We start from the raw sequence: 20,607 nt of genomic DNA on the forward strand, positions 1-20,607 counted from the left end.
AAAAGGGAGAAAACATGACCTAATAACTCTGTGAATATCACATTTTGCATAAAATAAAAAATTTACTTTTCAATACCGACCAGATACAATACTGATTTTGGATGAAACTCTGTTTTTTTTTTTCATTATATTGGCGTTTATTGCGATTTAGAACCAAACTCTTCGTACTTTGTTTTAATAACAGCCTATTAATCAGTGTATTATTTTGGTATTAGATAGGAGTTGTTGCTGTATTTATTATTTTGAATTAGCTTTGAATTATTATATCTACAGTTTCTGTTTTAATTTTAGTGGTTTTGTTATGTGCTTTTGTCATTTTCAAATTTCCAGTTTTATTTTATCTTAAATTTTTCATAATCTTTGAACTTAAAATTGAACTTCCCAAATCAACATTTTAAAGTTTTCTTTTTAAGTTTCATCTTATATTTATATTTCAGCTTTATTTTAATTAACAAAAGCTATTTTAGTAATGTTAGTTTTAGTAACAATGACTAACTCGCATGACAAACTGAACTAGCAACATGCCCCCGATGTTCAGTCAGAAAGCATACTAAAAATGAATCTTTCATGTAAAGACTTGATTTGTTTACAAATTGGAAAGCTATCCAGTTGGGAATATACTATAAATGTACTATAATGCTTTCATGGTATACCATGTCAGTATTTTTATAAATAATGTTTCCCAGTCAAGTCTACTGACTGACAAAATGTGTCTCCTTTTTGTGTCCACAGGTATAAACAAACCATCCCTAAACTGGACCCTCCACCTCAGCCCCTGAACCGGAAGCGTTCAAACAGGACTCTCTCTCCGGGTGTCGAAGCGGATCCAAGATCTTCAGCTCTAGCCACACCTATAAATGGAAAAATACTTACAAATGTGAGCAGTAGCTCTTCGTTTCCTGACATCACTCTATGTTCCGTTTCACCTGGTGATTTCTATTCTCACACCAACGGTAACAGTCTGTCATGTTCAGCCAGCGAGGATTCTGGTGTGCGCTCGGATGACAAATCCCTTATATCCCCTCAATCCAGAGACGACCCCTCTGATGACCAGAGCTCTGCGTTCATCTCCACTTCCAGTACCTGCAGCAGCTTACCTGAGGATCATCCAGCTGTGGATGGAGTCACTCCACCGCATTCTACCACACCGCTGGGATATGAGCAAACCATCCCGTTCTCTTCTCCTGTCAATGATACCTGCCTTCATATAAGCCTAAGCGAAGATGAGTTTCTAGAGGAGGGCAACTATAATGTCGCTACCCCATGCAGGAGTTAGAATCCCAAGCAAAATATGTGAAATTCAGAATGATAACAACTCAACAGTGTTGAACAAACATAATGAAGAAAGGTGGCATATTCGTCAACAGATCTGTGTAATATTATCCACAAGCTTACACTGATTTTATGCTGCATATTACATTTTTGCTCCTTGTACCATTTTTTCCACTCCTTGTTTTGATCAATGACTCTCCAATTTTGTACCATGCCCTCAAATGATTTTATCTATAAAATTTGCTGAAAGAATATTTAGTATGATACAGAGTAGACTACTATTGGCAGACAGATAGAGTGTATTTTTTAGATTGAAATGAATAGTTATTTTTAGCAATGAATGAAGTGCATTGGCTCCCACTAAGCTAAATAGGAATTGCTTCTGTCTATTTTTGTTTTATTATTATTTGTGCAAATTGATTTATATACTTTTTGAATGTTATTTGGATGTTAAAGAGCAGTTATGTAGCAAAGAAACGCAGAAGTATGTTAGCAGAAGGGACATGACTGATGAGACATAGAAGAGAAACATAGAAATATGAAGAAATTGAGGTGGAAAAAACTTTCTTGCAGGAATTCAAACTGCGCCCATTTTGTTTCATACAGTAAGCTGTGTGACTGAATAGCTAAGTACAGCAGTTTGAATGGATAGATGACTGCAGACAAATAACAGACTTGATTATGTCTAGACATCTTGAAGGGCTGAACCTCTCTGATTTTAATGCTTCACCAATCAAGGTAAAATGAGAGAAGATCATTATCACCTTTTCTAGGTGGAAAGGCTGCAAAGAAAAAAACAGAGAGGGAAAGTAGAGGTGTTGCTTTAGCTATAAATGCAGTAATTTCCCCATCCTGTGAATGTGTACTCACTACACAGATCTCACTGCTTTTCTCAGTTAACTAGTGTCACTGTGTTGCCCTTATGATCCCTTCTTCAAATAAACCACCAGATTATCTATTTAGGAATTTAAAACAAAATTGAGCATTCATAGTAAAGCAAGTTCAAGTGCGTCCGATCATTCCCACGTGTCTAAGGCTGTTTAAATCTCAATGCTTTTTTTCAATATTGAAAAAGTATCTCATCTAAATCAAACACACAGAAGAAGTATTATAAATATATACTGACTACGGATCATGGCCAGCTGCTTTATTTTAAATGGACTGGGACACACAAGATGTCAATGACCAAAAACTGTGAAATAAGTGTGCAAGTTGTAAAAACAAACAAAAAAACAATAGTTTTCATTATTTCACACTGAGACATGAATTTCACAGAGCCATGGATTTGTGTATCACACAAAAGCATAATGTATCAGTGTGAATAATAATGAAAGGAGGCAAATTAGACGAAGGTTGGACAAGAGGAAGTACCGAAGGGATTCATGTCATTTTGAAAGCAATGTTGTGAGCAGGTGTTTTTAGCTGATATGGGTTAGCATGACACTTCGAGACAAGAAGGGAAGGAGAAAGAAAGAAGATGGAAGTAGAAAAAGAAGATGAAAAATACAAAATAAATGGTGTTTTACTTGTGTTGTTCAAATTAAAAAGAAGCAATTGTGGCAATAAAAGTGGAATAAAATGCAAAGTGGTTTATTTTTGCAACATTCTAAAAATAAAAAGTTCAGTTTTCTTTTCTTTTTTTCACTCCAAAATGTGTACATTTAAAATATTTTCCACAGACCAAAGCTCTAGCAGAGAAATTAATATTTTAATATTAATATTAAATTAATATTACTAAATAATCATATGCAAATTATGCAGTGCAAAGTAAAATCATCATTTACCTGAATATTTTTTAATAGACAAAAGACTCCCCACTGACAGCAGGTTTCCATCTGATCAGTACTCATCTTTCTTCAACAATATGATATTCTGGTCACCTAATCTTCTTACATTCCTGTTTGACACAATGGTTGACCTTTTTCTTATTGTCTCTAGCAATCTGGCCCTAATTTATGAGCTCAAAATGGGAAAATTCAAGACGTCAAGTGATTTTTGACAGTATTTGAATCCTACCAGCTTTTACCATTTTACTCCTTTAGACAAAACCTCATGATCTTAGGCTGTATCCATGCTGTAGTTCCCAGAATGAAAATACCAGGGTAAAATTTGTCTCCTGCTGTGGGACTCCCTGCTTTCCACTTCACTTACAACAAGAGAATCCCTTTTCTGCAGGATACTCATTTCACAAGGGACACAGGATATTCCTGTTACTTCATCCTCACTGAGAAACGAAGTGGGCAGAGGGGGTGGTAATAAAGGATAAATGAAGGACGTGGAGACTCTTCAGTCCAGTCGATATTTGAGCTGTAGTCCTGGGCCCTTGACTGCTGCAATAAAGATACTCTCACAAAAAAAAAAAAGAAAAAAGCTGCACTGCTTTCTTAGGATATTGTAATGTTCAATATAGATTAATTTTACAGCTTTCCTAAAATTAATTAATGTCTCTCTATATAGAATACTTTTTTACAATACCTCAGAAATTGCAAATGAGGTGTTACTTTAAGAATTTTTGTCACCTACTGAACATTATTATACCATTTATTTTTGCCACCCACTTTTCATTCTATATTTTTTTTTCTTCAAACAGATTAGGTTACTATGACTATATTTAATTATCACTCAACTCGTCCTACCGTCCACTTCGTTTTAATTTAAAACAGAATTATTGGATCGGTTGTGTCAGAAAAATCTACTTGTCACACTAATAAATTTAAAGAGTTGGAATTTAAGGTTATTATGGAATGACCTGCAGAAAATCATAGAATTACTTGATTTCATTGAAAAAAACTGTTGTCAAACTCTGCCTTAAGCACTATTCAGACAAAAATTGTTTTCTAAACTTTTTCAAGACCAGAAATCTGCAATTTCATGTAAAATTACATCACGAATGAGATTAACTTCTCCAGGTTTATTACAGAGGTGGGTGCCCTGAACACACGTATGGCAAGCCATTAACATTTAATCTATAAACATTACTAGTACCTATTTTCATGTTACTAGTACAACCCGAATTCCGGAAAAGTTGGGACGTTTTTTAAATTTTAATAAAATGAAAACTAAAAGACTTTCAAATCACATGAGCCAATATTTTATTCACAATAGAACATAGATAACATAGCAAATGTTTAAACTGAGAAAGTTTACAATTTTATGCACAAAATGAGCTCATTTCAATTTTGATTTCTGCTACAGGTCTCAAAATAGTTGGGACGGGGCGTGTTTACCATGGTGTAGCATCTCCTTTTCTTTTCAAAACAGTTTGAAGACGTCTGGGCATTGAGGCTATGAGTTTTGCTGTTGGAATTTGGTCCCATTCTTGCCTTATATAGATTTCCAGCTGCTGAAGGGTTCGTGGTCGTCTTTGACGTATTTTTCGTTTAATGATGCGCCAAATGTTCTCTATAGGTGAAAGATCTGGACTGCAGGCAGGCCAGGTTAGCACCCGGACTCTTCTACGACGAAGCCATGCTGTTGTTATAGCTGCAGTATGTGGTTTTGCATTGTCCTGCTGAAATAAACAAGGCCTTCCCTGAAATAGACGTTGTTTGGAGGGAAGCATATGTTGCTCTAAAACCTTTATATACCTTTCAGCATTCACAGAGCCTTCCAAAACATGCAAGCTGCCCATACCGTATGCACTTATGCACCCCCATACCATCAGAGATGCTGGCTTTTGAACTGAACGCTGATAACATGCTGGAAGGTCTCCCTCCTCTTTAGCCCGAAGGACACGGCGTCCGTGATTTCCAACAAGAATGTCAAATTTGGACTCGTCTGACCATAAAACACTATTCCACTTTGAAATAGTCCATTTTAAATGAGCCTTGGCCCACAGGACACGACGGCGCTTCTGGACCATGTTCACATATGGCTTCCTTTTTGCATGATAGAGCTTTAGTTGGCATCTGCTGATGGCACGGCGGATTGTGTTTACCGACAGTGGTTTCTGAAAGTATTCCTGGACCCATTTAGTAATGTCATTGACACAATCATGCCGATGAGTGATGCAGTGTCGTCTGAGAGCCCGAAGACCACGGGCATCCAATAAAGGTCTCCGGCCTTGTCCCTTACGCACAGAGATTTCTCCAGTTTCTCTGAATCTTTTGATGATGTTATGCACTGTAGATGATGAGATTTGCAAAGCCTTTGCAATTTGACGTTGAGGAACATTGTTTTTAAAGTTTTCCACAATTTTTTTACGCAGTCTTTCACAGATTGGAGAGCCTCTGCCCATCTTTATTTCTGAGAGACTCTGCTTCTCTAAGACAAAGCTTTTATAGCTAATCATGTTACAGACCTGATATCAATTAACTAGATGTTCTCCCAGCTGAATCTTTTCAAAACTGCTTGCTTTTTTAGCCATTTGTTGCCCCCGTGCCAACTTTTTTGAGACCTGTAGCAGGCATTAAATTTTAAATGAGCTAATTAAGTGGATAAAAGTGTAAAATTTCTCAGTTTATACATTTGCTACGTTATCTATGTTCTATTGTGAATAAAATATTGGCTCATGTGATTTGAAATTCCTTTAGTTTTCATTTTATTAAAATTTAAAAAACGTCCCAACTTTTCCGGAATTCGGGTTGTACTTATTTAATATACTAGTTATACATTAGGTAATAGCACTTATTAGACACAGTATCTTTTGTAATTATTGGGTCAATATCACTGTAGGGTGCCTTTTGGTGTCCTATACATAACTCATTTGCCATGATAACTTAACATAAAAATGACTATGAAAGAGTGTGTTATATATATAGGCTGTGTTATATATATATATAGGTGTATTATATATATTTTTATATTCATAACAAAAGCATTACTTGGTTCTTTAGATACATTTTCTAGATTTCTTTTTTAGTTTTGTGTAAGAGGATGCATGTTATTTTGCTATGTCCCATGCACCGCTCATTAAATTTGACAAAATGTAAAATTATAAAATTAAGCATTTTTGTTCTCCTATTAATATTTTGTTAAATAAGAGATTACTCAATTTGAGTGTATTGATTATTTGGTAATAAAAACTATATTCAAACTATATAGTTTGTCCGTATCCCTTGAATGGTTGTCCACCCTGTCATAGGGGAATCTGTCCCTTTAAGAAAAGGTCATACCCTTTAATGACATCAGGACAACAGATTTATTTTTGTCTCTTCAGTGGGGAATTTCACCAGCTTAGATCAATAAACTGGTGACAAATTTTCTTACTTGCTTTACTAAAGCTTAACATGTCCAAACTGTCTACATTAAATATGCCAGAAGTGATTCGAATATTTTCAAAATATGTTAGTTCAAATATACTAAATTATCTTCAACAACCAAACTAACTATTTAGCTATAGTCACAGCTTTTTATGAATTTTTATGAAAAAAAATTAATTGGTCACCTTTATTTGAAAGACTCATATATCAGTGCAATCATGTTTTGCTTTAAACAATAATGTCAACATATGGTTAATAACTCAGGAGATGGAGATCGACTGAAGGATGGAGAACACCAGCAGTATTCCAAGAATCCCAAGACCGAACCTCTATAAACACACATTCAACATGCCCATATTTGAAAGCAGTTCCACAAATAACATACAGTACCAGCATATATTGAGTTTATTCTGATGATAAGGGTGTGTCTCAAAATCAAGATATAAAAGTTGTAAGATAATATGCTAATTGAAGCTGAAAAAGTCCACCCTGTCTTTGTTCCAAAATGGACATAGCATTCATTTGTAGTTAATACTACTAAAAACTAATAAAATGAATGGGGGAGTGTTTATAGATGTGATTGAGGTGATGTGATGTGATTTACTTATTTATTTATTCGTTATTTTTATTAAGTTGAATAAATGTTTTATCGTCATATTTTGTCATTATTTGTGTGTTCTGCATTATGTGTCATGGGCTGGTCCTCCCTGTCATCTTGATATTTTACAATAATATTTTAAATAATAATTAATTATATCATATTTAGGGATGGGTACTGTTTACATTTTATAGATACTGATACCGATATGCTTAGCGATACTGATAGTTATCGATGTTGTTATCAATACTATTTGGTGCAAAAGGATATGAAGTGAAAAGATGTTGAAAATTTCAAGAAAATTGCAATTTTATTACTGCTGAACTTTAGCCACTGTTTGGGGCGCTGCTAGGAATTTTTTCATCAAAAGCTGTACATAACTCTAATCAAAGGCTTGCAACTGTCTTGCTGCTTGTAGTTCAATACTAGTACTAGCACAATATTTACTGCTGGTGATTTGTAAATGCAAGTCTGCATACAGTTTGCAGTTAACTATTTGATGCAAGATTAAAAGCCACCATAAAAATGTCCTTAAAGCAACACTATGTAAAATAGTTTACCTTAAAATAATGTTTCCTAAATCGTTTCAGTGGTTCATCAAGTTGTAACAAAAAAAACTTATCTTACTCAAAACTTAAAACTTACTCTTTAGACCAAATCAATTAAGATTATGAGAAATTTGAATCAAGGAATACATTTGGAAAATCTTGAATAAATTATGACAATTTTCATTTTTGGGTGAACTATCCATTTAACAGAAGTGAAAAAGGAGCAACTTTTACCTTTTACAGTATACATTTATTTAATGTCTTTTGTTGGTTAAAATTAATGTCATAGGTATTTCATTTGGAATGCTGTCCTTTTAAGACGGAAGGCATGCAATAAATACTGACACACAGTTTTCGCACACCTGTTCACGTTCACTTAATGTCACAGTGTCTGGGTTGTCTTCCCTGGGTTTCCACTAGGTGTCCTCCTTTCTCACGGTATCTGTCTCCTTATCACTTCCTGTTCCCTTATTTGGTCACCTTCCTCCTGTTTAGTAATTGATTGTTCCCCACCTGTCTCCTGTTCCCTCATTATCCTTCTGTGTATTTATACCCAGTCTGTCTGAGTCTGTATTACGGAGTCCTTGTTTAATGTTTGAAGGTTATTCATGTCCGTCACTTCTTGCCTTGCCTTGCCTTGCCTTGCCTTGCCTTGCCTTGCCTTGCCTTGCCTTGCCTTGCCTTGCCTTGCCTTGCCTTCGTGTCTTGTTTATGTTTGGATTTGTTGGATATCGACCCCTGCCTGGACTGTTTATTCTTTGGATTGCCCCTTTAATAAATACATACCCGCAATTGGTTCTCTCTCCGTGTTTCCTATAACACCGAACGTGACAGAAGGACTCCGTCATTCTAGGAACCAGCGGTATGTCATTTTTCCGTTCCCCAGCCAAGATGGCGGAGCGGCGAGCCAAGTATCTTAGGTTGACTGCCCTCCGCCAAGAGGGAAATGAAGTGGGTGCCCTGGCTCAGGTGTTCTGGTCCCTGGCCGAGGGCATGGGCTACAACGATGTGGCCCTCAAAGACTATTTCAATGGCGGGCTGGATGATCCAGTGTCTCAGGAGATGGCGCAGTTAGAGACACTGGAATTCTGGGAATTCGTGCGCTACCTGCAGCATTGGCTTCGGTGGGATGCCCCAGCCACTCCTGTCTCTTCCGGCGGGGTGGTCGTTAGCCCAGCACCACTGCCCAGGATGGCTACCAGCCAAGCGCCACAGCACAAGATGGCCGTTAACCCATCGCCAATGCACAAATTGGCCACCGTTCCAGCGCCACAGCCCAAGATGGCCGCCAGCCCAGCACCAATGCCCAAATTGGCCACCGGTTCAGCGCCACAGCCCAGGATGGCCGTCAGCCTAGCGCCACAGCACAAGATGGCCGTCAGTCCAGCGCCACAGCACAAGATGGCAGCTAACCCAGCGCCAATGCCCAAATTGGCCACCGGTCCAGCGCCACAGTGCAAGATGGCCGCCAGTCCAGCGCCACAACCCAAGATGGCCACCAGCCCAGCGCCACAGTACAAGATGGCCGCCTGTCCAGAGTCATGGCCCAAGATGGCTGCTTGCCCAGCGCCGCTGCACAGGATGAGAGTCACAGCTGACCCTCCGGAGTTGAGTCAGGCTCCAGTTGACCCTCCAGAGTCGAGTCAGGTGCCAGTGAACTCCCCAGAGTCGAGTCAGGTGCCAGTGTACTCTCCAGAGTCGAGTCAGGTGCCAGTGAACTCTCCAAGTCAGGTGCCGAGTCAGGTGCCGGTGAACTCTCCAGAGTCAAGTCAGGTGCCGGTGAACTCTGCAGAGTCGAGTCAGGAGCCGGTGAACTCTGCAGAGTCGAGTCAGGTGCCGGTGAACTCTGCAGAGTCGAGTCAGGTGCCGGTGAACTCTGCAGAGTCGAGTCAGGTTCCGGTGAACTCCCCAGAGTCGAGTCAGGTTCCGGTGAACTCCCCAGAGTCGAGTCAGGTTCCGGTGAACTCCCCAGAGTCGAGTCAGGTACCGGTGAACTCCCCAGAGTCGAGTCAGGTACCGGTGAACTCCCCAGAGTCGAGTCAGGTACCGGTGAACTCCCCAGAGTCGAGTCAGGTACCGGTGAACTCCCCAGAGTCGAGTCAGGTTCCGGTGAACTCCCCAGAGTCGAGTCAGGTTCCGGTGAACTCCCCAGAGTCAGGGCTGGTCACCGGTGAACTCCCCAGAGTCAGGGCTGGTCACCGGTGATCCTTCCAGAGTCAGGGCTGGTCACCGGTGATCCTTCCAGAGTCAGGGCTGGTCACCGGTGATCCTTCCAGAGTCAGGGCTGGTCACCGGTGATCCTTCCAGAGTCAGGGCTGGTCACCGGTGATCCTTCCAGAGTCAGGGTTGGTCACCGGTGATCCTTCCAGAGTCAGGGCTGGTCACCGGTGATCCTTCCAGAGTCAGGGCTGGTCACCGTTGATCCTTCCAGAGTCAGGGCTGGTCACCGGTGATCCTTCCAGAGTCAGGGCTGGTCACCGGTGATCCTTCCAGAGTCAGGGCTGGTCACCGGTGATCCTTCCAGAGTCAGGGCTGATCACCGGTGATCCTTCCAGATTCAGGGCTGATCACCGGTGATCCTTCCAGAGTCAGGGCTGATCACCGGTGATCCTTCCAGAGTCAGGGCTGATCACTGGTGATCCTTCCAGAGTCAGGGCTGATCACCGGTGATCCTTCCAGAGTCAGGGCTGATCACCGGTGATCCTTCCAGAGTCAGGGCTGATCACCGGTGATCCTTCCAGAGTCAGGGCTGATCACCGGTGATCCTTCCAGAGTCAGGGCTGGTCACCGGTGATCCTTCCAGAGTCAGGGCTGGTCACCGGTGATCCTTCCAGAATCAGGGCTGGTCACCGGTGATCCTTCCAGAATCAGGGCTGGTCACCGGTGATCCTTCCAGAGTCAGGGCTGGTCACCGGTGATCCTTCCAGAGTCAGGGCTGGTCACCGGTGATCCTTCCAGAGTCAGGGCTGGTCACCGGTGATCCTTCCAGAGTCAGGGCTGGTCACCGGTGATCCTTCCAGAGTCAGGAATGGTCACCGGTGATCCTTCCAGAGTCAGGGCTGGTCACCGGTGATCCTTCCAGAGTCAGGGCTGGTCACCGGTGATCCTTCCAGAGTCAGGGCTGGTCACCGGTGATCCTTCCAGAGTCAGGGCTGGTCACCGCTGATCCTTCCAGAGTCAGGGCTGGTCACCGCTGATCCTTCCAGAGTCAGGGCTGGTCACCGCTGATCCTTCCAGAGTCAGGGCTGGTCACCGCTGATCCTCCAGAGTCAGGGCTGGTCACCGCGGATCCTCCAGAATCAGGGCTGGTCACCGGTGATCTTCAAGGACTGAGTCAAGTCACCGGTGATCTTCAAGGACTGAGTCAAGTCACCTCTGATCTTCATGAGCAAATGCAAGTCACCAATGATCTTCATGAGCAAATACAAGTCACCAATGATCTTCATGAGCAAATACAAGTCACCAATGATCTTCATGAACAGTGTCAGGCCAGCACCAATCTTCTGGAGTCCAGTAAGGACACCAGGGGATTACCAGAGTTTCGTCGTCCCGTTGGTCCAGCCGCAAGGAGGTCTGCTCCGCCTTGGGGGGCTCTGGTCCTGACCGCATGGCTGTGGTGGTCTTCTGCTCCGCCCTGGGGGCCTTCAACCCTGACCACACGGTTGTGGCGGTCTTCCGCTCCGCCCTGGGTGGCTTCCGCCCTGACCCAAGGGGGGTGGTGGCCTTCTGCTCCGCCCTGGGGGGCTTCTTTCCTGACCTCACGGTTGTGGTGGTCCTCTGCTCCGCCCTGGGGGGCTTCCGTCCTGACAACAGGGGTGTGGTGGTCTTCTGCTCTGCCCTGGGGGCCTTCCGCCCTGACCACAAGGATATGGTGGTCTTCCGCCCTGACCACAAGGATATGGTGGTCTTCTGCTCCGCCCTGGGGGACTCTGGCCTCGACCACAAGGTTGTGGTGGTCTTCTGCTCCGCCCTGGGGGGCTACCGCCCTGACCACACGGTTGTGGTGGTCTTCTGTTCCGCCCTGGTGGGCGCCACGTGATATCCTTATGGACTTATGTTTTGTGTTTCTTGTTTCCTGTTGTGTTTTCTGTCGGTTCCCCTCTGTTAGTCTGGCCCTCCGTCCCTCCCCCTGGACCTCCTCCAGTCCTCCTCCCTCCTGGTCTCCCTGTTTGGTGTTTACACTTCTGTTGTCTGTTTTCCATGTTTCCTTTCTGGCCCTCCGTCCCTCCGTCCCTCCCCCTGAGCCCCCACCTGTCCGCCTCCCTCCTGGTCTCTGTTTTGTGTCATGTCGTGGAGCGTCTGGGAGCCGCTCCGTAGAGGGGGGGTACTGTCACAGTGTCTGGGTTGTCTTCCCTGGGTTTCCACTAGGTGTCCTCCTTTCTCACGGTATCCGTCTCCTTATCACTTCCTGTTCCCTTATTTGGTCACCTTCCTCCTGTTTAGTAATTGATTGTTCCCCACCTGTCTCCTGTTCCCTCATTATCCTTCTGTGTATTTATACCCGGTCTGTCTGAGTCTGTGTTACGGAGTCCTTGTTTAATGTTTGAAGGTTATTCATGTCGTCACTTCTTGCCTTGCCTTGCCTTGCCTTGTCTTCGTGTCTTGTTTATGTTTGGATTTGTTGGATATCGACCCCTGCCTGGACTGTTTATTCTTTGGATTGCCCCTTTAATAAATACATACCCGCAATTGGTACTCTCTCCGTGTTGCCTATAACACCGAACGTGACTCTTAATCCATAACTGTATTTACGTGAGATAGCCTACTCTACACAATAAACTTTTGGACTGTTGTGTGTGTCTTTGAGCGCTGAGAACTGATTGTGCGCTGTATAAGAGAACTGAGGAAGTGGAGCACTTCTATCAGCGTGATTCCGCCTATCCCACCTTCACTAACTTTAAATTAATCGACAACGAATTGTGACTCCAGGGAAAAACGGGACATCTGGTCACCTTATCCCTTTCCTTTCGGATGCTGAGGCCATTGTTTCAGATAGCTGGTTCGCGTTTTGGTAGTCTATCGTTCCACTGCAGCTGTTATACTGACTGGATATACAAACGGCCCTTATCCGATCGCAATCCAATGACAGGGACGCACATTTTGAAAGTCAATAGCCTATAGGATGCATTTTGAATGTCCAATAGTCCTCAAATAACATTATAGTCCAGTCTCGTCTAGTTAACGAAAACGCTGCATAAATTTCTTCATAATTTCGTCATCAAATATTATTTTTAGCTCATCAACGTCTCGTCTTAGTCACATAAAAAATGTTCGTTAATGAATATTTTTCGTCGTTGTCCTCGTTAACAAAGTTAACACTGCTAGCGCGCCGTGCATTGATCGACTGTCTGTAACTAAACACCGTCACTGATGAGTGCGCTAAGGCAGGACCAAACCATTTCATGCAGATACAGGAGTGTGGTCGGTCAATATAGATGTTTTATTTGTTGGTCAATGGTGATATTTAACTTTTATTGCCAAAATAAGTAAAATCAAATACATCATTCATTTTATTATTATTTTAAATATACTCAATGATGATGGTTTATATAGTGTATAATATAATAAAACATTTTAATTAGTTTTTACGGATTTGTTGGGTCCCCTGTCAGTCAGGGGCCCTTGGAATTGTCCTATCTTTTCCCCCCTATACAGCGCCCATGGCCACTGTATTACGTACTTGGGTCTAGAGCTTAGATCAGGCCCAACAAATCAAGCCCGACCCTACCCGAGCCCGAGCACGTTGTGTCCGAGCCCGGCCCGGCCCGACACGTTCACTGTAATTATGAGCCAGAGCCCGATTTAAACCCGACCATTTTTAATATGTGGGCCGTTATAACCAGGGGCGGCGCCAGATTATTATTTATTTTTTTACCGCAGGTGCTGCTGTGCTAGATCATTTAGGCTACGGGGGAGCTGCGCAGTTATATTTATATATATATATATATATATATATATATATATATAGATATATATATATATATCTATATATAGATATATAGATATATAGATATATATCTATATATATATATATATATATATATATATATATATATATATATATATATATATATATATATATATATATATATATGCGTGCCGCATTTAATGCACGAGACAAAGCCAACACAAATGTTGTCACTCCCCACGACGAGTGTCGTGTTCCAATACCTCGTGTTCCAATACCTCGTGTTCCAATAAAAATGTTTCCATACCTCCGATTTTCCTCCAGACTTGCTCAAAGTTAATTCTCCTGTTTTAATTTTTTTCTTTGCTTCTTCAAGCTCCATGTTGCACTTATTCTACTGAATAGTATAGCACGCACAGCAGGTGCGATGCATCACGCATGCGAGACTGCGAGTGGACGAGACGCTGCGCATGACACGTGACGTGCTTTATCAAGGGCCCGACCCGACCCGGTCCGAGGACGGTGGCGGGAAATATCGGCCCGGCCTGGGTCGGGTCGGGTCGGGCTCGGGCTCGGGCTCGGGCAGAGAATCTATGCTCTACTTGGGTCAAGAGCAGTTATTTTTCTCTTTGTGTTTTATTTTATTAACATTAAAGAAATGGTTCACCCATAAACGAAAATTGTGTCATCATTTCCTCACTCTCAAGTTGAAACCTGAATGAGTTTCTTCTTCTGTTGAACATAAGTTATTTTGAAGAATGTAGTAAATTAAACAGTTGCTGGTCCCCAGTGATTTTAATTTTTTTTTTCTTCTGTCAAAGGGGACTGGGAACCTACAATTGTTTGATTACCACACATTCTTTAAAATATCTTCTTTTGTGTTCAGCACAAGAATAAATAAAAATTAATACATGTTTGGAACAACATTACTAAGTAAATAATGACAGAATTAAAATTTTGGGGTGAACTATCCCTTTAATGACAAGTGGCAGTATGTTTAGTACTGTCCCTTTAAGAGATGCACGCCATGCACCCATTTCTCTCTTAACTTTTTACTTTCACTTAAGACATAATAAACTGCGTTATATGTACACCTTGTGTGTTTTTGTCAGTATTAGCACAATCAGAGGATGCTACCCATCCCTAATCACTTCTATATAACCCAGTGTGTTCAATAGCTAGGTGTGGGGGCAATAACATGCAAACAAAAAACTGCATTCAAATATCAGTTTTCTCCAAATAAGAAAAAAAGCATGTGCGAATTGTATGAGTTTCTTTAAAAACACATGGTTTACTTAAAATATTTTATGTTAATTTGTAAGCAAACAAATAACCCTGTTATTTGTTTTAGAAAATATAATTTGCATCTTAATTTTTCAATAAAAACATAATTAACAGTAATATATGTCCACAAATGAAACGCACCATTATAACTACCTTTGTTTAAGGGCAAGCAGTAGCCAGCAGGCAGAAATGTATTAAATGGTGACGTAGCTTGTATGTTACAGAAATAATGACAGACAAACATTGTAGAATTGAGGATTTTTCGCCTTTATTTGAAAGACTCATATATCAGTGCAACCATGTTTTGCTTTAAACAATAATGTCAACATATGGTTAATAACACAGGAGATGGAGATGATCGACTGAAGGACGGAGAACACCAGCATTATTCCAAGGATCCCTTGAGCAAACCCCTATAAACACACATTCAACATGCCCATATTTGAAAGCAGTTCCACAAATAACATCCCAGCATATATTGAGTTTGTTCTGATGATAAGGGTGTGTCTCAAAAATCCAGATATAAAAGTATACAAATATTCTGTTATTAATTTACCCTCGTCATTTTATGATTTTTTTTTCTTCGAAAGAAAGTATTTTAAAGACTGAATTAACACAATTACAATAAATGAAGACATGCTTTCATGCTTCAAAAACACAAGAAAGCACAAGCTAAGACAACTTGTTCATACAACTTGTGTACTATATTTCAAATCTTTTCAAATCACCCAATAGCTTTATGTAAGAAACAACCTGGGGTTTATATTAAGATTTTCAAAGATTAATGACATATACTGTAGGTAAATGATAACAAAGTTTGGGTGAACTATTATATAAATAAAACCACAATTAAAACAAATAATGTAGCTGTATTTAGTACCTGAGGACGGTCATCGTAGGCATTTTTAAGTACCGATGTAGTGATTCCTATGTCTGCACTTATAAGAATAATGGATATCCCTGCAGTTATGCCACTGATCACATTCATTCCAAGAGAGGCTTTTAACTACAGAGGAAAAAAGCTTTTAATTGATAGGAATTGTGATGGCACACACTTGTATAACATCCTAAACTCTGTAAAGTAATAAAGAGTGAGATATGTTGATCAGTTAGTGGTAAAATAATGAACGTCTTGTTGAGCAAAAAAAGTTGAGCTTAATGTCTAATGTGTAATATATTGTGATCAAAATATTCTGTTTGTGTTGGTATATATATATATATATATATATATATATATATATATGGATCCTGTCTTCTGAAGGATCCAAAGCAAGGTTAGCTGCACACCTGATACAATTGTTTAAAGAATATTTTACCATCTTTCTACAGGTGCAATGAGAGATTTACTGCTAACAGATTACGATGTATGGACTGGTGCTCAATTGTTGCGGTGGTCTGAATTGCACCACAATTACTTGAGTAATGTAAATAACTACTCTCACTCTCAGATTTCATCTTATTGTGTACATACCACACACAGATTACGTTTATTCTTTGCCGCAACAGACAGAGAGCCAGCACTGATGTACTGAGAAAGAAACACAGGACATGTTAAAGTTCATTCAGATAATTCACATTAAAAGGGAATTAAAGCTAAACTATTAAATGAAACTTACAATGAAAGATCCCCAGATGGTGATGCCAGAAATAATACTAATTGTGCGGATATTTGCGATCATTACAATGCCAAGTAAGAAGACCATCACTCCAATCATTATCTGTACAGTCTAGAGACCAGATACACAGTAGGTCAGGTGTTTTATTCATGATGGCATAACATTTATGGTTGGAGACACAAAAATTTAAGCTATGTTACTATGGGACTGGAGACTTATATAATTTTAAATTATCTAAAAGAAATTAAATGCTAAGAATATTACCAAAGCTATACATATCACTACAATTCATTAAACACGTTACCCCCAGTGTCTTTTGTTGTGCTTTGAAAAATCCTTGAAGAGCTGTATTAAGATCTACACCACTGGCCTGCTGTCCACCAACAAAAACCATACCATCTTCTGTCCTCTGTGGATTTAAGTGAATGACAACTGTCTCTTTGTCACTTGAGATGACCCCACTGGTTTCCATTCTAAGATATGTGTTGGATGTTACCTGTAATTACACATTAAATGTTATTTAATAAAACAGCTAATAAAATGATTTAATGTGTATTAATAAAGAATTTCTGTTATTCATGTCCATCTTGATTTATATTTAAATCAGTTATAAATGTTGTCACTCTATACTCTTATGACAATCTTTTGATGAATTTAAGAGTATATTTATTTTGACAAGAATGCATTTACTGTCTTCTGAAGGATCCAAATGTAAAATTTATATTGTTCACAAATAGTTTGCATGATTGTATGTTTCAATAGATTTTGACATATTGGTTAATTAATTTGTTTGCTTGTTTGTTTGTTTGTTTGTTTATAACCCTTAAATACCAAAGCATAAAAATTCATCACTGGTATGAAAGATCAAATCTGATCAAAGTCAAATAACGATGGTTATTTTTAATTGATGCCTTGGTCAAACTGTGTATATAAATATAGGCCTTATAATTCAAATCATCATAGATGTTAACATAAAATACTTTACCTGAAATGAAATGAGTTGTGTTGATGTGGTTGTCTGATCGCTCTTCTGGTGTATCTTTGTGTGGGTTGACTGTGAAGAACCACTGAGGAGGAGCTTGTGTCATATGAGCTTGCTTTACAATTTTAAGGATTTTGTTGATGCTTTACATACAGATTTAAAAAACTAAAAAAGCACCATAAACTAGAGATATTGATTAAGGATGAAAATATCTGTGATTACAGTTTTTGTGTCTTTGTGAAATAAAGTGCTATAAAACCATAGAGATTGTTTCAAAGTAGCTTCATATTAAACAGGAAAATAACATAATAAATAAGTCAAATCTAAATTCTGCTGTAAAGCAGCTCTAAAAAAACAATAGTGTCATTATTCAGCTCAAGTTTACTGTTGACAGTCAGTTCAGTTCCAGTTCATCAAATAAAATATTTAAATCAAATGAAACATTCAATTTCATTTCAATTAATCAATAATCAGCTGAAGACAGTAGTTCAAATCTAAAATACATCGCCATGCAAAATATGAAATTAATGAGAGGCACAGGAGCACATATTTGTTTCAGTTGTTTCCCTAAGCAATTTTTCCACATTGGGTCAGGCTATTGGATCGAATATATCAAACCTGTGTGATAATTCAACAATTACTACCTTTAATGCAATGTGATATGCTCTGTAAAAGAATAGTAATAATGTAGATATATAATTTTATATAATAATAAATAAAGATGTGTTATTTAGAAAGAGTTCATACTACTAAAGTAAAATGCCCTAGTTTAACAGCAAACTGGTTCCAGGCAGTTGTGGTTGTGGCTTTGGTATTGTTGTTTGATATTTCCTTTCCATTTTTTTCTAGTTGTACCTTTGCTGTAGTCAACCATGTGGAGAGATTGCCGAAATGAGCAGACTAGCATTATAGCCTACAGTACTTTTGCACTCCAGATTTTTAGGTTGCTAGTTATATAGCTAGTTGACTAGCTATATTTGTCACAACACCACAACCAAAAACATTTCATTTGTTTAGTGAAACATTCATCACTATAGAGGCAGGTGGCTTTGAAGATACAGAGAAAGGTGTGCAGAGACTACAAATGCTAACCATTAACATGTTTTCTTGTCACATACAGGAAATATTTCTTGAACCCTGGTTTTAACTGACAGTTACATTTACTTTCTGACTCCAGACATTCCAGATATGCTGGGTCCCCTATTGCATGTTAAGAATGTACTGATCCCAAAGTTAAGTGTACATTCCCAGCGTGTGGTTGCATAGAATGCTTAGACTAGTCTCACACTTAAGTCATCTAATTTTGTCCTTAAACACAACTTTTTCAAGCCAGTTACATGAAAATGTAGATTGGTCTAATTTGAATCCAAAAAATAGGATTGATTACCCTTTGAATAATTGCTACTGTAGTTAGTCAGACTATTTCTTAAGAAACAATCTTAACATAATAACTATGTTTGTATAACCGGCCCCAAAATCTACTTATTTAACCTCGGTTAACAAATGCAATCTTTGGTCCATGTCAAACATGAAATATAAGTATTGCCATTCCAAATAATGCTATAATATGCACAATACCTTTTTTTATTATTCTGTTCAGTTCCTGTAACACAACATACAAAAAAAAAAGACCTTTCTCAATTTTCTAATGAACCTGATACCACTGTGGTAAAAGAGTTTACAATGGAAAGTATTGTGGTTGACTTTTATCCTACTTAAATGCATCAGTGGAATACAGTGTTCAGTTAAATGGCCCTTCTTTCTTTCTTTCTTTCTTTTATACTGGTCCAAAAAAGGTGATTGAATTTTTATTTTCTTGAATATTGGAGCAAAAAAAAATTTTTTTTAATTAAAACAGGTGATGTACTTGTGTGTTTGGGGCAAGCTGACAGGTTCCTGACACTCTTGTACGGTTGTGATTGTTTTCACTGGCTATGTGTTCTTGTATTTCACACGCAAAAAACAAGCTACAGTATAATGATGTTTTATGTGTTACAGTCTAATAGCAATCAGACCAGTGGCGGACTGGGACAGTAAATCAGGCCGGGAATTTGGCCGGGAAGAGGGCCACCTCTGTTGCTGCAGTCACCACCACCCAATTCATGTGTCCACCAGACTACTAAACTCTTTGGCTCTTTCAGTTGTTTGAATTGGGTGATACTTAAATCAAAACCTTTATATTGTGGATGGGTAAAATAATCAAATGGAGTATCAAGGCATTAACCGTCTCTATCATCTTTCCTTTAATCCCCTTCTCTCTCACTCTGCACATCGAGTTTCTCTGCAATATGAAATAAGCACTTTCAATAATCTACATTAATTATGCAGCCATATATGTCCCCATGATCACAGTCCTACTACTTATGATCTTATAAATCATAAAACCACATATTTTTCTTAGAGTATAGCCAGCATGTTTAGTTTTGCTAATAGCTTAAATCTTACTTGAAGGTTCCTGCGCTGACTCAAAAGCAGAACTGTCCACCCCCTCTTGTTCACCAGAAGGAGCACTAGCAGCACTAGTGCTACTGTTACTTCCTTCATCACCTTCAAAATAAATAAATACACATTGTAGACTAGGCTATATATTGTAGGCTAGAAATGGAAAATCTAAATTTCTGGTCAAATTTGGCACTAAAGAAATACTGTATCCCCATATGTTAAAAAAATGTGCTAGTTTGTGCAAGTAGGCTACTGTTGTGTGTGCTATGTTTATGGAAAAACTATACTTTCAAAAAATATATATTTTATCATATTATTAAGAATATTCTAACTACAAGCAACAGCACAAATAAATACAATAGAGTAAAGATACAAATTAAATAAACTGACTTTCACGGTTTTTAGGGAGGTCTAAAGTTAGTTTTAGGTACAGAAATTGAATAAAGTAATCAAATGTAAAACAGCATTGCATTTTGGACTATAAATTAAAGATTATCCCTTATTAAAGTTACAAATTTAACAAATTTTTCAATCAAAAACAGTGAGTGATTCTTTGTGTTGCTGTTCGATTAATTTAAAGACTGTCACTTTAAGAGAATGCACTGATCCAGTATTGAACAAGAGTGAATGGTTTTTTTTTTCGTTTTTTTTTTCGCATCGTTGTTGTAATGTCTGGGAACCCAGAATGCTCATCCATCAACAGAAACAAATACTAGCGGAACCCCGTTTGTTTTACGTGTTATTTATAGTAAACCA

The 20,607-nt window shown here is 39.3% G+C and overlaps 2 protein-coding genes across 4 annotated transcripts in view; one reads left to right on the forward strand and one right to left on the reverse strand.

Moving 5' to 3' along the window:
- The window catches only part of si:dkey-34e4.1 (carboxyl-terminal PDZ ligand of neuronal nitric oxide synthase protein), a 53,849-nt gene extending 51,601 nt beyond the window's left edge, over positions 1-2,248 (forward strand). The window contains exons 11-12 of one of the 3 annotated variants that reach the window (XR_009433879.1): positions 733-2,134; positions 2,169-2,248. Coding sequence is in view for 1 of the 3 variants with exons in the window: in XM_059550571.1 (XP_059406554.1) it covers positions 733-1,276 (544 nt within the window). In the remaining 2 variants the exon portion in view is untranslated. Of the gene's footprint in view, positions 1-732 lie in introns of all 3 variants that reach the window. The other 2 variants (XR_009433880.1, XM_059550571.1) reach the window with 2 other exon arrangements.
- A 13,863-nt stretch (positions 2,249-16,111) lies between these two features.
- On the reverse strand, positions 16,112-17,471 carry LOC132140407 (membrane-spanning 4-domains subfamily A member 4D-like). Its single transcript, XM_059549191.1, has 4 exons — positions 17,413-17,471; positions 16,732-16,923; positions 16,428-16,538; positions 16,112-16,339 (listed from the first exon to the last, which is right to left on the reverse strand). The coding sequence occupies exons 2-4, from the start codon at positions 16,897-16,899 to the stop codon at positions 16,268-16,270; spliced, it is 351 nt and encodes a 116-aa protein (XP_059405174.1). The 5' UTR covers positions 16,900-16,923; positions 17,413-17,471; the 3' UTR covers positions 16,112-16,267.
- Positions 17,472-20,607: the final 3,136 nt, after the last annotated feature.

Source organism: Carassius carassius, chromosome 5 (assembly GCF_963082965.1).
Source record: "Carassius carassius chromosome 5, fCarCar2.1, whole genome shotgun sequence".
Taxonomy (NCBI): Eukaryota; Metazoa; Chordata; class Actinopteri; order Cypriniformes; family Cyprinidae; genus Carassius; species Carassius carassius.

Coding starts and splice junctions, on each gene's coding strand:
- LOC132140407 (XM_059549191.1), bottom strand. CDS start 16,899: ATGGAAACCAGTGGGGTCATCTCAAGTGACAAAGAGACAGTTGTCATT. Junction 16,539..16,731: donor CACAACAAAAGACACTGGGG/GTAACGTGTTTA, acceptor TCTGGTCTCTAG/ACTGTACAGATAATGATTGG. Junction 16,340..16,427: donor CCATCTGGGGATCTTTCATT/GTAAGTTTCATT, acceptor TTTCTTTCTCAG/TACATCAGTGCTGGCTCTCT.